Source organism: Denticeps clupeoides, chromosome 20 (genome assembly GCF_900700375.1).
Source record: "Denticeps clupeoides chromosome 20, fDenClu1.1, whole genome shotgun sequence".
Classification (NCBI taxonomy): domain Eukaryota; kingdom Metazoa; phylum Chordata; class Actinopteri; order Clupeiformes; family Denticipitidae; genus Denticeps; species Denticeps clupeoides.
This window is the reverse complement of record NC_041726.1, coordinates 16,021,093-16,034,099: the sequence shown is the minus strand read 5'-3', so window position 1 is coordinate 16,034,099 and position 13,007 is coordinate 16,021,093. Positions and strand designations below refer to the sequence as shown.

The 13,007-nt window shown below is 40.7% G+C and overlaps 1 protein-coding gene across 1 annotated transcript; it reads right to left on the bottom strand.

The window, feature by feature from the left end:
- Positions 1-4,331: 4,331 nt before the first annotated feature.
- On the bottom strand, positions 4,332-11,670 carry trhrb (thyrotropin-releasing hormone receptor b). Its single transcript, XM_028963967.1, has 2 exons — positions 10,753-11,670; positions 4,332-7,155 (listed from the first exon to the last, which is right to left on the bottom strand). Exons 1-2 carry the CDS (start codon positions 11,500-11,502, stop codon positions 6,730-6,732), a joined length of 1,176 nt encoding a protein of 391 aa, XP_028819800.1. The 5' UTR covers positions 11,503-11,670; the 3' UTR covers positions 4,332-6,729.
- Between the last annotated feature and the right edge of the window lie 1,337 nt (positions 11,671-13,007).

The window sequence follows — 13,007 nt, the reverse complement described above, 5'->3', positions numbered from 1 at the left end:
AATTCTAATATGTTTGTGTACACTTTTTTTTTATTTTTATTTTTTATTTCCACTGTATAAGTAACATAATGGGTTTTGAAACAACCCTCCTAAGCATTAATTTGAGCAGTTATGTAATTTCCTCGGTTTCCTGGGCTGCAAACACTTGCTGTTTGTCTTGAAGCGTTAGTCTGGTGCGCTTTATGAATGCTGCTGGGTAATTTGACTCTGTTGGACCGCAGAACTCTGTGCCTGGAGATTCTCCATCACAGCGGTGATTTCCGCATTATTGCATTAACGTGACATCAGGGTTTATTAGTATTGTAAAAAATAGTGTATTGTAAAAGCACCACCCTGAAATAAAAATGCTCACCAGGCAGCCTGAACACTTCATCATTATGCATAAAATGCCTCATTAGCATATTTGTGTGATCACCTGCTTGGATGAATACAGATTAGGTTGTCCTGACTCTGTTGCACACAGTTACTGCTCAGAAAGTCCCAGTTAGTCCTGCTTGCCCAGAGGTGGCCGGGGTTTGCCCTGCAGTGGTTAGGGTACGAGACAGTCAGCTGGATGAACACTTTTTTTTTTTTTTTTTTTTTTTTTTTTTTTTTTTCTCTCCCCAGTGTCAATGTCCAGGTTGAAGTGTGGCTTTATGGCAGAACAGAAATGACTTCAGATGTTGTGATACTGACATTTTTCCCCTGTGCAACATTCATTTTTATTCAGTTCTCTGTCATGTTACCACAATGTGGCCTACACGAGCTTCTTAACTTTTTATTAACTTTGATTATGAAATGATTATATATAATATACATTTTCCATCTCTGGACATTATACATGTTCTTCCTGCCATAATTGCTGCTGAGAGCCACAGATGAGGCATTGTTGAGAGGCTGTAATTATGGCGAACTGCGTTTTGTCACCACCACCCACCCTACTGCTGTAGCTCACGTCACAGCATCATTATCCCAGAACAAAGCGACACGACACATGTAAATGCATCTTCCTCTCCAACCGTTCACTTCCCCCGGCCTTCCCTAATACACCTCATTATTAATGACAATGATCAATGAAAGCTGCTGCAACATCAAATATTTTTTTAATTTTTTTTTTATAATTTTATAAGCATTTAAAGTAACGTGTATTCTGAAAATATAATTGGATAAATTGTACTAATAGTGTTATTACCATGATGAAATGGCACTCAGTGTATGTCTGCTGATTTTATTTTTTAATAATGAAATTCAACATTCTCCTTCGAGCGTGATCTGGGTGTAGAAAATGTTAAATCAGTACACAGAAGAAGCGTTATGATCCGTATCTACACAAGAAGCGAAACGGCCATGGATGAAGCGAAGCAGGAAGCAAGTGGAGTGGGTGATGGAACTCTGGAGTGGAGCAGCATGGTGGGCGGAGACACGTCACCGGAACCTAAACCCCCGTTGCCCACAACACAATCGACTGATCCAGTCTTCTTTGTGACCCTGTTCCTTTCTAAATCTCTGACCATTTCAATTCACCGAATAGATTAATGGGCCCTGTTTTCCTCTGCCTGCGTAAACCGTATCTGTCAATTCACGGCCGTCCACAGCCCCAGGGACGAAGGACGTTTAAATAATGTCCACCTCTAAACCTGCACTATTTTTCTCAAGACAGACAATATTTTGTGAGATATTAATAATATAATCTGATAATATTAACCAACCTTAATTATGTAATAATATAAAGCAACATTTCTATCAAACAACATTTAAAGTAAGTGTGTGTTGTTTCGTATTAATAGAACATGTATCCAGAGTTGTAAAAACATTCCTTAGCATTCAAGGTCCAACATAATCTACTTTTTTAATGGTTTGTCTTTTTTCATGAATTCTTATAATAAATTCTATATGCAAAGATAACAAATGGAATATTAATCTAATTATTTTTGGTAGATATTCATCCATCATGCGTACCTGGTCTTCACTTAAAGACAAAGACTCCAAGGACTGTGGGAATTAATCTGAATTCCCTGACTGAGGGAATTCACTGGTGCATACAGTAGATAATTTAAAATTATAAATGAGAAATGTATTTTCTTTGCATACTGGTTTTCTTAGCATCTTAGGCTGTTTTCTGCATGACATTTCTTAAGAAAGTTCTACAAGTTACCCTAAGATATTGACACATCGCCTAATTGTTGTCCATCCAGGGTTACATTGGCAGGTGGAAGGGGTGTCAGTTGTATAAAGGGGTTGTTGGTATAGATTTTCACATTAGAGCCTCAAGCAGGCTTAATGGAGGCTTTGAACAAAGTGTACTATGATTAATGGACCATTTCAGTCACTCACTCACCCATATCCATTCATGTCCGCACTCTGAGAAGCTCAGTGAATACAGTCCAGTGTCTTCAGGCGTCCATTAAGACCCCGCCCATCAGTACAGGAGTATGGACCATCCAGAATGGCATCCTTTCTCTCCAGTCTATCCTTTATTACTGATGATAACAACACACACACATGGTGGCACCACAGGGGGTTCCATTTCACACACAGCAACTATCAAAGTCTGCTCTGCTTTGCAAACAGAAATAAAAACCTGCTCACGTGAGCTTTCTGGTGATGATGTTCCCCACACAAACTCCTGAACTGATCAGGACTTGTTTTTGTTATATTGAGAAAGCCCTTTTGTATCCCATTGGTTCCCTGGAGAAACGGAAGTGTTATTAATTATTTTTTTAACAGGTTCATTCTCAGTATGCAACACCACTATCTGTCCTCAGGACCTTGTGTTTATGTTCTCAATTATGGAGGAGCGAAGGGGACATCTCCTGTGACATTGAGGAGTAAGCACTAATAAATTATCCACTTTTATACTATTGGTTAGATTTACATTTCTGTTCATAAAGGTACCTGAAAGTGTAAATACCTGACATGACATGGTGTTAAGAAATAATCCTAATCCAAGCTATGGTTCCAGCTCTTCATGGAAGTTACTGGAAGGCTTGAAAGATCAGCAGAACCTGGACCATGAGAGCTGTGAGGTGAAGATCCCTGGTCCATGCTGAAATGGCTCAGAAACCCCAAAGTTAACATGTCTAATGTTTTAGACAGTTAAATTGGCTTTAATTAAAAGGCAATTATGGCTGAACAGCCAAGTAAATAAAGGTGTTTTACATTTACAGGGCCTCAGAGTTGACTGTAAATTAACAAAAATCCCACATTTTAATAATTTGCTAACACTGAATTTAATTAATAAAATGCATGCTAGCAGACTCTGGTGCACAAATTAAATAGCTCAGCTCAAGTGAACGCTTTTCTATTATTTGATTTAAGGGATTTATTTGGAGTGTGTTGTGGTAGGAAGCTGCTGATGCAGCAAACATTCTTCATAATAAACTGTCTAGACGGCTGCACCAGTGCAACAAAAAAAATCTATACATGGCTTAGGGCTCAACTAATTAATTATGAAAAGCACTTAGTCTCAGTGGAATGTTGCATTCCCAGTTTTCCTCTGCATTAAAGGAACATCTGGCAATAAAGAGAAGCTTAATTAAGCTAAATGAATAGACATGATTAGGTTTGTACAGGTGGGACTTCTGTACTACATGATGGCCATCTTATTAGAAATTATTAACTGTAACAAGAGTTGCTGCCTGTTGGAGTTATATTGGTTCATTCCCCCCCTCCTGTACTGGCAGCATGTATGATGGTTTTAACTGAATCCAAGGGTTGAAGAAATAAAGCGCAGTTTCCCCCCCCCGTCAATCCATTTCCTCTTGAATGGGAAGGATGGAGAGCCGATCGTGGAAAATAATGAAAAAGAATATGATGACGATGTTAACATAGACTGGAGGTGGCTGAGAAGTGTCCCCCTGTGCTGGGGACAGCAGAAGAGGAGGAATAATTGGGCAAGTGTTCTTTTGTCAACGACTCTCTGCTACAGAGCAGACCAGTGCAGGTGCAGGGAATAAAAGGGAATATTTCCTGGTCAATGAGCTGGTCAAATGTCCCGAATGCAGAAGATAAGAACATGCAGCCATGGTACAAGATCTACACCACGTTGGAACAAAGCTGATACACATGAATTCAAATCAATTCAAGCTATCCTTGAACGCAACGTCCTGCTTTCTAGCAGACACCTGAACATGATACTGCCACCATTGTGCATCACTGTATATCACCATGCTTTATTTGGTCATGTAAAGTTTCTGTTTTGTGACAAACGTACCAGACATGGCCAAAATGTTCGTCCTTGGTCAAAACATGAAAGGTTCTATCAATTAATCAATTCATTCAATCAGTAACTAGACCAGTGATGATCTCTATGGTTCTGGGGGTTTGAGATGAAGAAGAGAATCAGCCGCCGCTACCAAACAGACTTTATTTTAACATCACAATAAAAAGTGGACAAAACAGTGGCACTTCGTAACAGCCTGACAAAGTCCTTTTACTACAGTAATTTATGCACAGTCAACATAATAACATTACACATTCATAACACATCAAAAGCCTGGACACACACTAGCACACTGAACCAAAGCTGCAAGAAGACTTTTAAACGAGCATAACGACAGCAAGTAATATACAGACCCCCTGAAATTCCATCCACCAGGTCCATAACCTGATTTAAATTCAATATATAGAAATAAACATCATCATCATCATCATCTTACCAAGCACAACTGATAAAATAATAAACCCTGCTGAAAAAATATTCCCACAAGTCATGCACATGTTTATCATTATATCACAGGTTTTATGTGAATTGGTGTAGGCTGCTGCCAGTTAGCAATCAGACTGCCTACACCAGGCACTCTGAGCACAGACAGCTGTCAATCAAAATCCAAAAAGACGAACACCCCATAAGGGAAAAGGTTCAACATTTTGATAGACATGCCTGATTGAGGAGTTTGAAATTTGCGCTGGCGAGAGTGATATTTATGGATACAAAAAGGTTATGTTGTATGCCATTGTGAGTCTGCCACACATTTACAGATTCTGTTTAGACATTGTCTGGTGCTTCAGCCTCTGACCTGCCTTCTAGTGAATGTACTGTTTAACACTGACACCCACGTAAAGGATGTACGCAATTCCGTGGACAGGTCGGTTCACAACAAATATCCAGGGTGGCAAGAGTGAAGTGCTTATTTCTTTGCAAATCTACGTTCTGAGCCAAATGAACTGTATGATGAATGTAAATATATAATTATAATGATGAAATAACCTAATGACATTTTGCACACTTCATGATTCATCACATCATTCAGCCATTTTGTGGACAGAAGGTGGGGTCTATCTGTGATATTGACAAATGCCTTTCATCCATGAAATGCATTCCGTGAACAAAATGACTTTGTGAAATGACAGTGAAATGACAATTTCCTTCATACAATACAGATAAACCCACAGAATAGCAGGTGTTGATGTCAACTTGGTGCACAAAAGGAATCAATAACTTTGATTTCTGTGAATAGCATGTACGTCTTACTCTTTTGTATGTGGGACGGTGTTCTGTGGACAAAATGCAGCAAGGTTTAAACTGATAGTGTCATTATATAAAAGTTTTCTCTGTGGCTTCCCTCTGACATTGCAGATATTAAAATATCTAAAATGCATTTCCCTCTCTCTGGATTGTATTCGCATTTCTGCCAGTGTGGCACCTCCTGGAAGTGGGTGGCTGCAGGCTGTCATGTCGATCATGTTGTGCTGCAGGTGACTGTATTTAGGACGCACTGGGTGACCCGATTGTCCACAGGTTGGTCTGCTTCCCCTTCACTCCTATACAGAATGCTGGCTATTGCTTCTGAGACATCTGGTGGCATCGTGTCATGCTCTCTGTTGGTTCAGGGGCACTGTGACTATTTGCTAAATTGGACAGATCAAAAGAGGTCAGGACAAATGAGTCTGGACATAGTGAGTCTGTACATTACTGCAGCAAAGGACAAAAGCAGCAAAAAAACCCAAAGGAATTGTTTTGCCATGTATATAGTTAGCCATGCTTTCCATTCCTCTTTGTCATCTTTTGTTTGGATGAGAAACAACAATCCTGTTCAGTTTGTGTGTTGTGTGCAGTGTTTTGTCCAGAAGGTTGTTTCTGGGAGCTTCCAGCAGGCAATACAGGGCAATAAGGGCATCATTCATCCAGGGGATGGATCCTTTACCTGCTACTTAGGGGGATGCTCATTTCGTAATGTCAACAAGCTCAAGTTCAAGTTTATTTAATTTGTAATTGGTTTATTCAAGTAAAATATTGTATAAGACAAAGCCATTTATGTACTCACAAGAAACTATACACTAGCAGTGGAATTTACTGCAATGCCAGGGAGTGACACATAGGGTTCCAAATTTGTTAGGGCCGAGGTCGGCTTCCTGCCATAACTCACGCCCCCTTATTTCCCAAGTAAAGGCCACACTTTAGCATCCAGCTTCAACCCTGCATCAAGCCGGTTGCAGAAGCCAGGGATTGTACCACACTGCTGCTCATTAAAGAAATTGTGCCACAGAACCTCTTCACAGTTTAATTCAATACCCTAATGGACTGCAACCTCTTGAGACCATCTTCTCCTGCAAATTCCACACCAAATGCCAAGGCGATTTTCATTTCGTGCATTGAGTCGTTGATGAGGATAAAAGACTTGAGGACTCTGGTGGTTTTCCCAGATGATGATGCCAGACATGACTTCTCAATTTGTATGCAGCGGCATGAGGACCATTGTGCTCAGAGACACAGTGGCTAATGACTGGACGATGCAGGCTGACAGGAAGTCAGGGCTGGTTGAACGCCACCTTCCCATAAGAGCATTCATCAGGATACAGCAGCTTCTTCTCGGGGAGCAGCTGGTCAGTGGCCGTTATCTCCTCCAGTTCTGTGGTGTAGTGGTCCGTGCTCTCTGCCATGGACGTCTCCTTGACGGCACTGTAGGTCAAGGCCACACTGTACGCCGCCTGCTTAGCCGATGGCTTGCGTCCACAGAGGCACAGCTTGCGGAAGGCAGCGCGGAACTTCTGGGACATGGCGTTGTAGATGATAGGGTTAATGGCACTGTTGAGGTACACACAGCTGCGGCAAAACAAGAGGAACCAAATGTCCAGGTAGGCTTCTTCCAGGAAAGAGTTGACCACCACCAGGGTCCGATATGGCATCCAGAGCACAGCGAACAGAATCACCACCACGGCCAGCATCTTGGTGACCTGAAGCAGCAGAAGCAGAGACTGTAAACACAGATCCAAGTCCCTGCAGCGTCTTGATCTTGGTACTGTACACTACAGTACAGTAGTTAAAAGCTACAAAATATTTACAATGAATTATTCAAATTATTTTATAAAAAAAAAAAAAAACAGCAGACAATTTACAGGTGAGGGGACGAGTCTCATTAAAATCGAACTGCTGGATCTGTCAAAAAATTCAGTTCATTTCTAACCAGCAGCACACAAAAATTCAATAAACATTCAAGCATACATGCACTGCTGGCGCAAGGGCACTACATTTATACTGTCACCAAATGTAGTATTTTGTCATGCAGAGCATGATCTTCCCCAGGAGCAGCTGGGTAAATGATAGAAGGTCACTAGAGATGCCATCATCAGGAGTAAGTGTCAGTTTTGTGTGACGTATTGCAGTGGTACAGATTATATAAAAGGTAGGGAGGTCTAATCCATGTATGGAAATATTAGGCAATAATCCTGATTTGGACCACTGTGTCGTTGAGTCGCATTTAATTTTATGAAAAAAGAAATAAAAGAATGAATAATTTATGGCTGCTTTGTTCACTACTGTCATAATCAAAAGTTGCTTCATGAGATGCTTATTAACATGAGTGAATTATAAGAAAGTGTTCAGTATAAACCTTCAGGACCCATTGGAAACAGTCCCCATTGTCCAACTTAAGGTGGTGGAGAGTGTGAAATGCTGCCACCACAGCAAACATTCAACTTTTTATTTATTACATACTGTCACGGGTGTTATTTCATAGTCCTGTGTATTCAGTTTTGTTTTATAACATAAAAAATGCAAGACCCATAAATGAATAATTTTATTAAAACCTTTGACTGTTGGTGTGTGTTTAGCGTGTTTGCTGAAATATTGCAAAAATTGAGTACATGTTAAGTTCATTTTCTTGAATATTTAAAAATTTGAATAAATATTTACTGTGTTTGAATATTTAAGAAAATTAGTGTAAATTTGTCATGTTTGCTTGACTATTAAAAACCGGAATATATGTTTTGTAAGTATGATAGAGTATTTAACAGTCCGAGTATTAAATTGTCTGTTTGCTTGACTATTAAAAACCGGAGTATATGTTTAGAAGATATGATTGAGTATTTGAGAATTTAAGTCTTTGCTGGACTAGTAAAAACTGGAGTATATGTTTGGTAAGTTTGATTGAGTATTTGAGAATTTGAGTCTTTGCTGGACTAGTAAAAACCGGAGTATATATTTCGTAAGTTTGATTGAGTATTTGAGAATTTGAGTCTTTGCTGGACTAGTAAAAACCGGAGTATATGTTTGGAAGGTATGATTGAGTATTTGAGAGTTTGACTAGTAAAAACCGGAGTATATAATTGGTAAGTTTGATTGAGTATTTGAGAGTTTGAGTGTTTGCATGACTAGTAAAAACCGGAGTATATGTTTGGTAAGTTTGATTGAGTATTTGAGAGTTTGTTTGAGTGTTTGCATGACTAGTAAAAACTGGAGTATACGTTTGGTAAGTTTGTTTGAGTATTTGAGTGTTTGCATGACTAGTAAAAACCGGAGGATATGTTTGGTAAGTTTGTTTGAGTGTTTGCATGACTAGTAAAAAACGGAGTATATGTTTGGTAAGTTTGATTGAGTATTTGAGTGTTTGCATGACTAGTAAAAACCGGAGTATATGTTTGGTAAGTTTGATTGAGTATTTGAGAGTTTGTTTGAGTGTTTGCATGACTAGTAAAAGCCGGAGTATATGTTTGGTAAGTTTGATTGAGTATTTGAGAGTTTGAGTGTTTGCATGACTAGTAAAAACCGGAGTATATGTTTGGTAAGTTTGTTTGAGTGTTTGCATGACTAGTAAAAACCGGAGGATATGTTTGGTACGTTTGATTGAGTATTTGAGAGTTTGAGTGTTTGCATGACTAGTAAAAACCGGAGTATATGTTTGGTAAGTTTGTTTGAGTGTTTGCATGACTAGTAAAAACCGGAGGATATGTTTGGTACGTTTGATTGAGTATTTGAGAGTTTGAGTGTTTGCATGACTAGTAAAAACCGGAGTATATGTTTGGTAAGTTTGTTTGAGTGTTTGAGAGTTTGTTTGAGTGTTTGCATGACTAGTAAAAACCGGAGTATATGTTTGGTAAGTTTGTTTGAGTGTTTGCATGACTAGTAAAAACCGGAGAATATGTTTGGTACGTTTGTTTGAGTGTTTGCATGACTAGTAAAAACCGGAGGATATGTTTGGTAAGTTTCATTGAGTATTTGAGTGTTTGCATGACTAGTAAAAACCGGAAGATATGTTTGGTAAGTTTGTTTGAGTGTTTGCATGACTAGTAAAAACCGGAGGATATGTTTGGTAAGTTTGTTTGAGTGTTTGCATGACTAGTAAAAACCGGAGGATATGTTTGGTAAGTTTGTTTGAGTGTTTGCATGACTAGTAAAAACCGGAGTATATGTTTGGTACGTTTGATTGAGTATTTGAGAGTTTGAGTGTTTGCATGACTAGTAAAAACCGGAGTATATGTTTGGTAAGTTTCATTGAGTATTTGAGTGTTTGCATGACTAGTAAAAACCGGAAGATATGTTTGGTAAGTTTGTTTGAGTGTTTGCATGACTAGTAAAAACCGGAGGATATGTTTGGTAAGTTTGTTTGAGTGTTTGCATGACTAGTAAAAACCGGAGGATATGTTTGGTAAGTTTGTTTGAGTGTTTGCATGACTAGTAAAAACCGGAGTATATGTTGGGTAAGTTTGTTTGAGTGTTTGCATGACTAGTAAAAACCGGAGTATATGTTTGGTAAGTTTCATTGAGTATTTGAGAGTTTGAGTGTTTGCATGACTAGTAAAAACTGGAGTATATGTTTGGTACGTTTGATTGAGTGTTTGCATGACTAGTAAAAACCGGAGTATATGTTTGGTACGTTTGATTGAGTATTTGAGAGTTTGAGTGTTTGCATGACTAGTAAAAACCGGAGTATATGTTTAATAAGTTTGATTGAGTATTTGAGTGTTTGCATGACTAGTAAAAACCGGAGGATATGTTTGGTAAGTTTGTTTGAGTGTTTGCATGACTAGTAAAAACCGGAGTATATGTTTAATAAGTTTGATTGAGTATTTGAGTGTTTGCATGACTAGTAAAAACCGGAGGATATGTTTGGTAAGTTTGTTTGAGTGTTTGCATGACTAGTAAAAACCGGAGGATATGTTTGGTAAGTTTGTTTGAGTGTTTTCATGACTAGTAAAAACCGGAGTATATGTTTGGTACGTTTGATTGAGTGTTTGCATGACTAGTAAAAACCGGAGTATATGTTTAATAAGTTTGATTGAGTATTTGAGTGTTTGCATGACTAGTAAAAACCGGAGGATATGTTTGGTAAGTTTGTTTGAGTGTTTGCATGACTAGTAAAAACCGGAGTATATGTTTGGTACGTTTGATTGAGTGTTTGCATGACTAGTAAAAACCGGAGTATATGTTTAATAAGTTTGATTGAGTATTTGAGTGTTTGCATGACTAGTAAAAACCGGAGTATATGTTTGGTAAGTTTGTTTGAGTGTTTTCATGACTAGTAAAAACCGGAGGATATGGTCGGTGCGCCTCACCTGTCTACGGGAGCTGGCCGTGGTGCTGCAGCTCCGGCCTGTGCTCTTCATCTTGCCCACTCCGTCTTTGTCTTTAGGGTGGGCGGGCAGGGGGTTCAGGAACAGGATCCTGGCGATGAAACCGTACAGAATGGTGGCGAGCACGAGGGGCAGGACGAAGAAAATGCCGAAGTCGAAAAAGTAGATGGGCATGTAGAGGCTCCTCTGCACCTTGTACGCGCAGACCACCACGGTCACGTCCCTGTAGACCACCTCCTCCGTGTCGGACAGGTAGAACCACAGCACGCAGTAGCACGACGTGAAGCCCCACACCAGCGCTATGATCTTCCTGGCTCGGGACAGCGTGCACAGGAACTGCGCTTTGATCGGGTGACAGATGGCGATGTATCTCTCGATGGTGAAGGCGGTGATGGAGCAGGAGGACGCGTTGATGCCCAGGTACTGGAAGTAGGTGATGCACAGGCACCCGAACCTCCCGAACAGCCACGAGCCGTACACGCTGTCCGCGACGCTCGGCAGCCCGGCCGCGGTCAGCACCATCAGGTCCGCCGCCGCCAGGCTCACCAGGTAGCAGTTGGTGGGGGTGCGCATGTGCTTGGTGGTGAGGACCACCAAGATCACCATCACGTTGCCAACGATGCCCACGACGCATATGAGGAGCACCAGGAGCGCGCTGCCCACTTTATACTCAATGCTGCGTTCGCTCCAAATGGCCAAAGTTTGGTTCTCCGCTGCGCTCTGGTTCTCCATCCTTCGCGTTCTGTTCGTCCGCGCCTGACGCTGGTATTTTCTTCTAATCACTTGTTGCTCCTTTTATGAAAAGTGACAGCCGGTGTTTTTTTTTTGTCTTTTCAATTCAAATCTTCACTCAAAAATACTTCTGCTCGAGCGCAACACATACGTCTTATGGAGAGTTCCTCCAACCTCTGGTCGAAGGGTTGCCAGGTGCGCGTGACAAAACTCCTGATATGCCCCGCCCACCTCCTTTAAACGCAGGGGTTCCAGGTTTGCGTGACGAAAGCGTTGCAACGACCAATCAACACCAAGCCTCGGGCTGGTTGTGGAGATGAAAGATGAAATGCGACACAGTAACCTTGTGTACAGTTTCTACACTAGAATGTACATTACACAAGGTGGAAGAGACGCAACATCCTTACACAGCACATCCACACCTCCCGCACACGAAGAGAATAAGATAAGATAAGATCAACCTTTATTAGTCCCACAAGTGGGAAATTGCACTTGGGAGATGGGAATAGCAGAAGGAGATCTGTCATGATAGCTGGACATGGTGAGAGAGTGAAAGTGAAGTGATTGTCATTGTGATACACTGCAGCACAGCACACGGTGACACAACGAAATGTGTCCTCTGCTTTTAATCATCATCCTTGGTGAGCAATGGGCAACCATGACAGGTGCCTGGGGAGCAGTGTGTGGGGACGGTGCTTTGGTCAGTGGCCCCTCAGTGGCACCTTGGCGAATCAGGATTCTAACCGGCAGCCTTCTTTAACCACTAGGCCACCACTGCCCCTGTAGGACGCATACAGGGGTTTAATAGTGAACAAAAGAGGGGAGACATCAAGTAACAATGACCCAACAGAGATGAACAAGGCAGCTTTATAGGGTGGTTGTGGCCTAGTGAGTAACACACTCGCCTATGAACCAGAAGACCCGGGTTCAAATCCCACTTACTACCATTGTGTTCCTGAGCAAAACACTTAACCCTGAGTGTCTCCAGGGGGACTGTCCCTGTAACTACTGATTGTAAGTCGCTCTGGATAAGGTCTGGTAAATGCCATAAATATTTATAGAATCAGACACAGGTCACAATCAGGAAACATAATAACACAGGACCCACATGAAACTCCGGTCCAGATCTGGAGTAGCCCCTTTTTTTGACAATGCACCATCAAGTCAGCTGTTCCATGTACAGTTTCTGATCGGTTTATCTAAAATTTTACATATGAACACATGAAGCACAAGCATTTTGATAAAGGTTACATGTGCCAATCATTGATCAAATATTGATTTACCTAAAGCATTTATAACCAAATTTCCTAGTTTTGAACAGTGACATGAGGTGTGTGGAGAAAGAGACTCGGAGTAGCAATAAAACATCTCCATGTTCTCCATCTGTAGACTTTTGCTTGTAGGAGATCATTCATCAGTTAACAGAGTTGGGAAAGAGACCAACCCCCAGTTCTTCTAGAACATCTCTACACATCAACATCAACAGTATTGCCACTTTCACATTT

Excerpts from the sequence above, each read along its gene's own strand:
- trhrb (XM_028963967.1), bottom strand. The coding sequence starts at position 11,502 with ATGGAGAACCAGAGCGCAGCGGAGAACCAAACTTTGGCCATTTGGAGC. Across the intron at positions 7,156-10,752 it reads CGGCCAGCTCCCGTAGACAG|GTCACCAAGATGCTGGCCGT; the intron begins GTGAGGCGCACC and ends CTGCTGCTTCAG.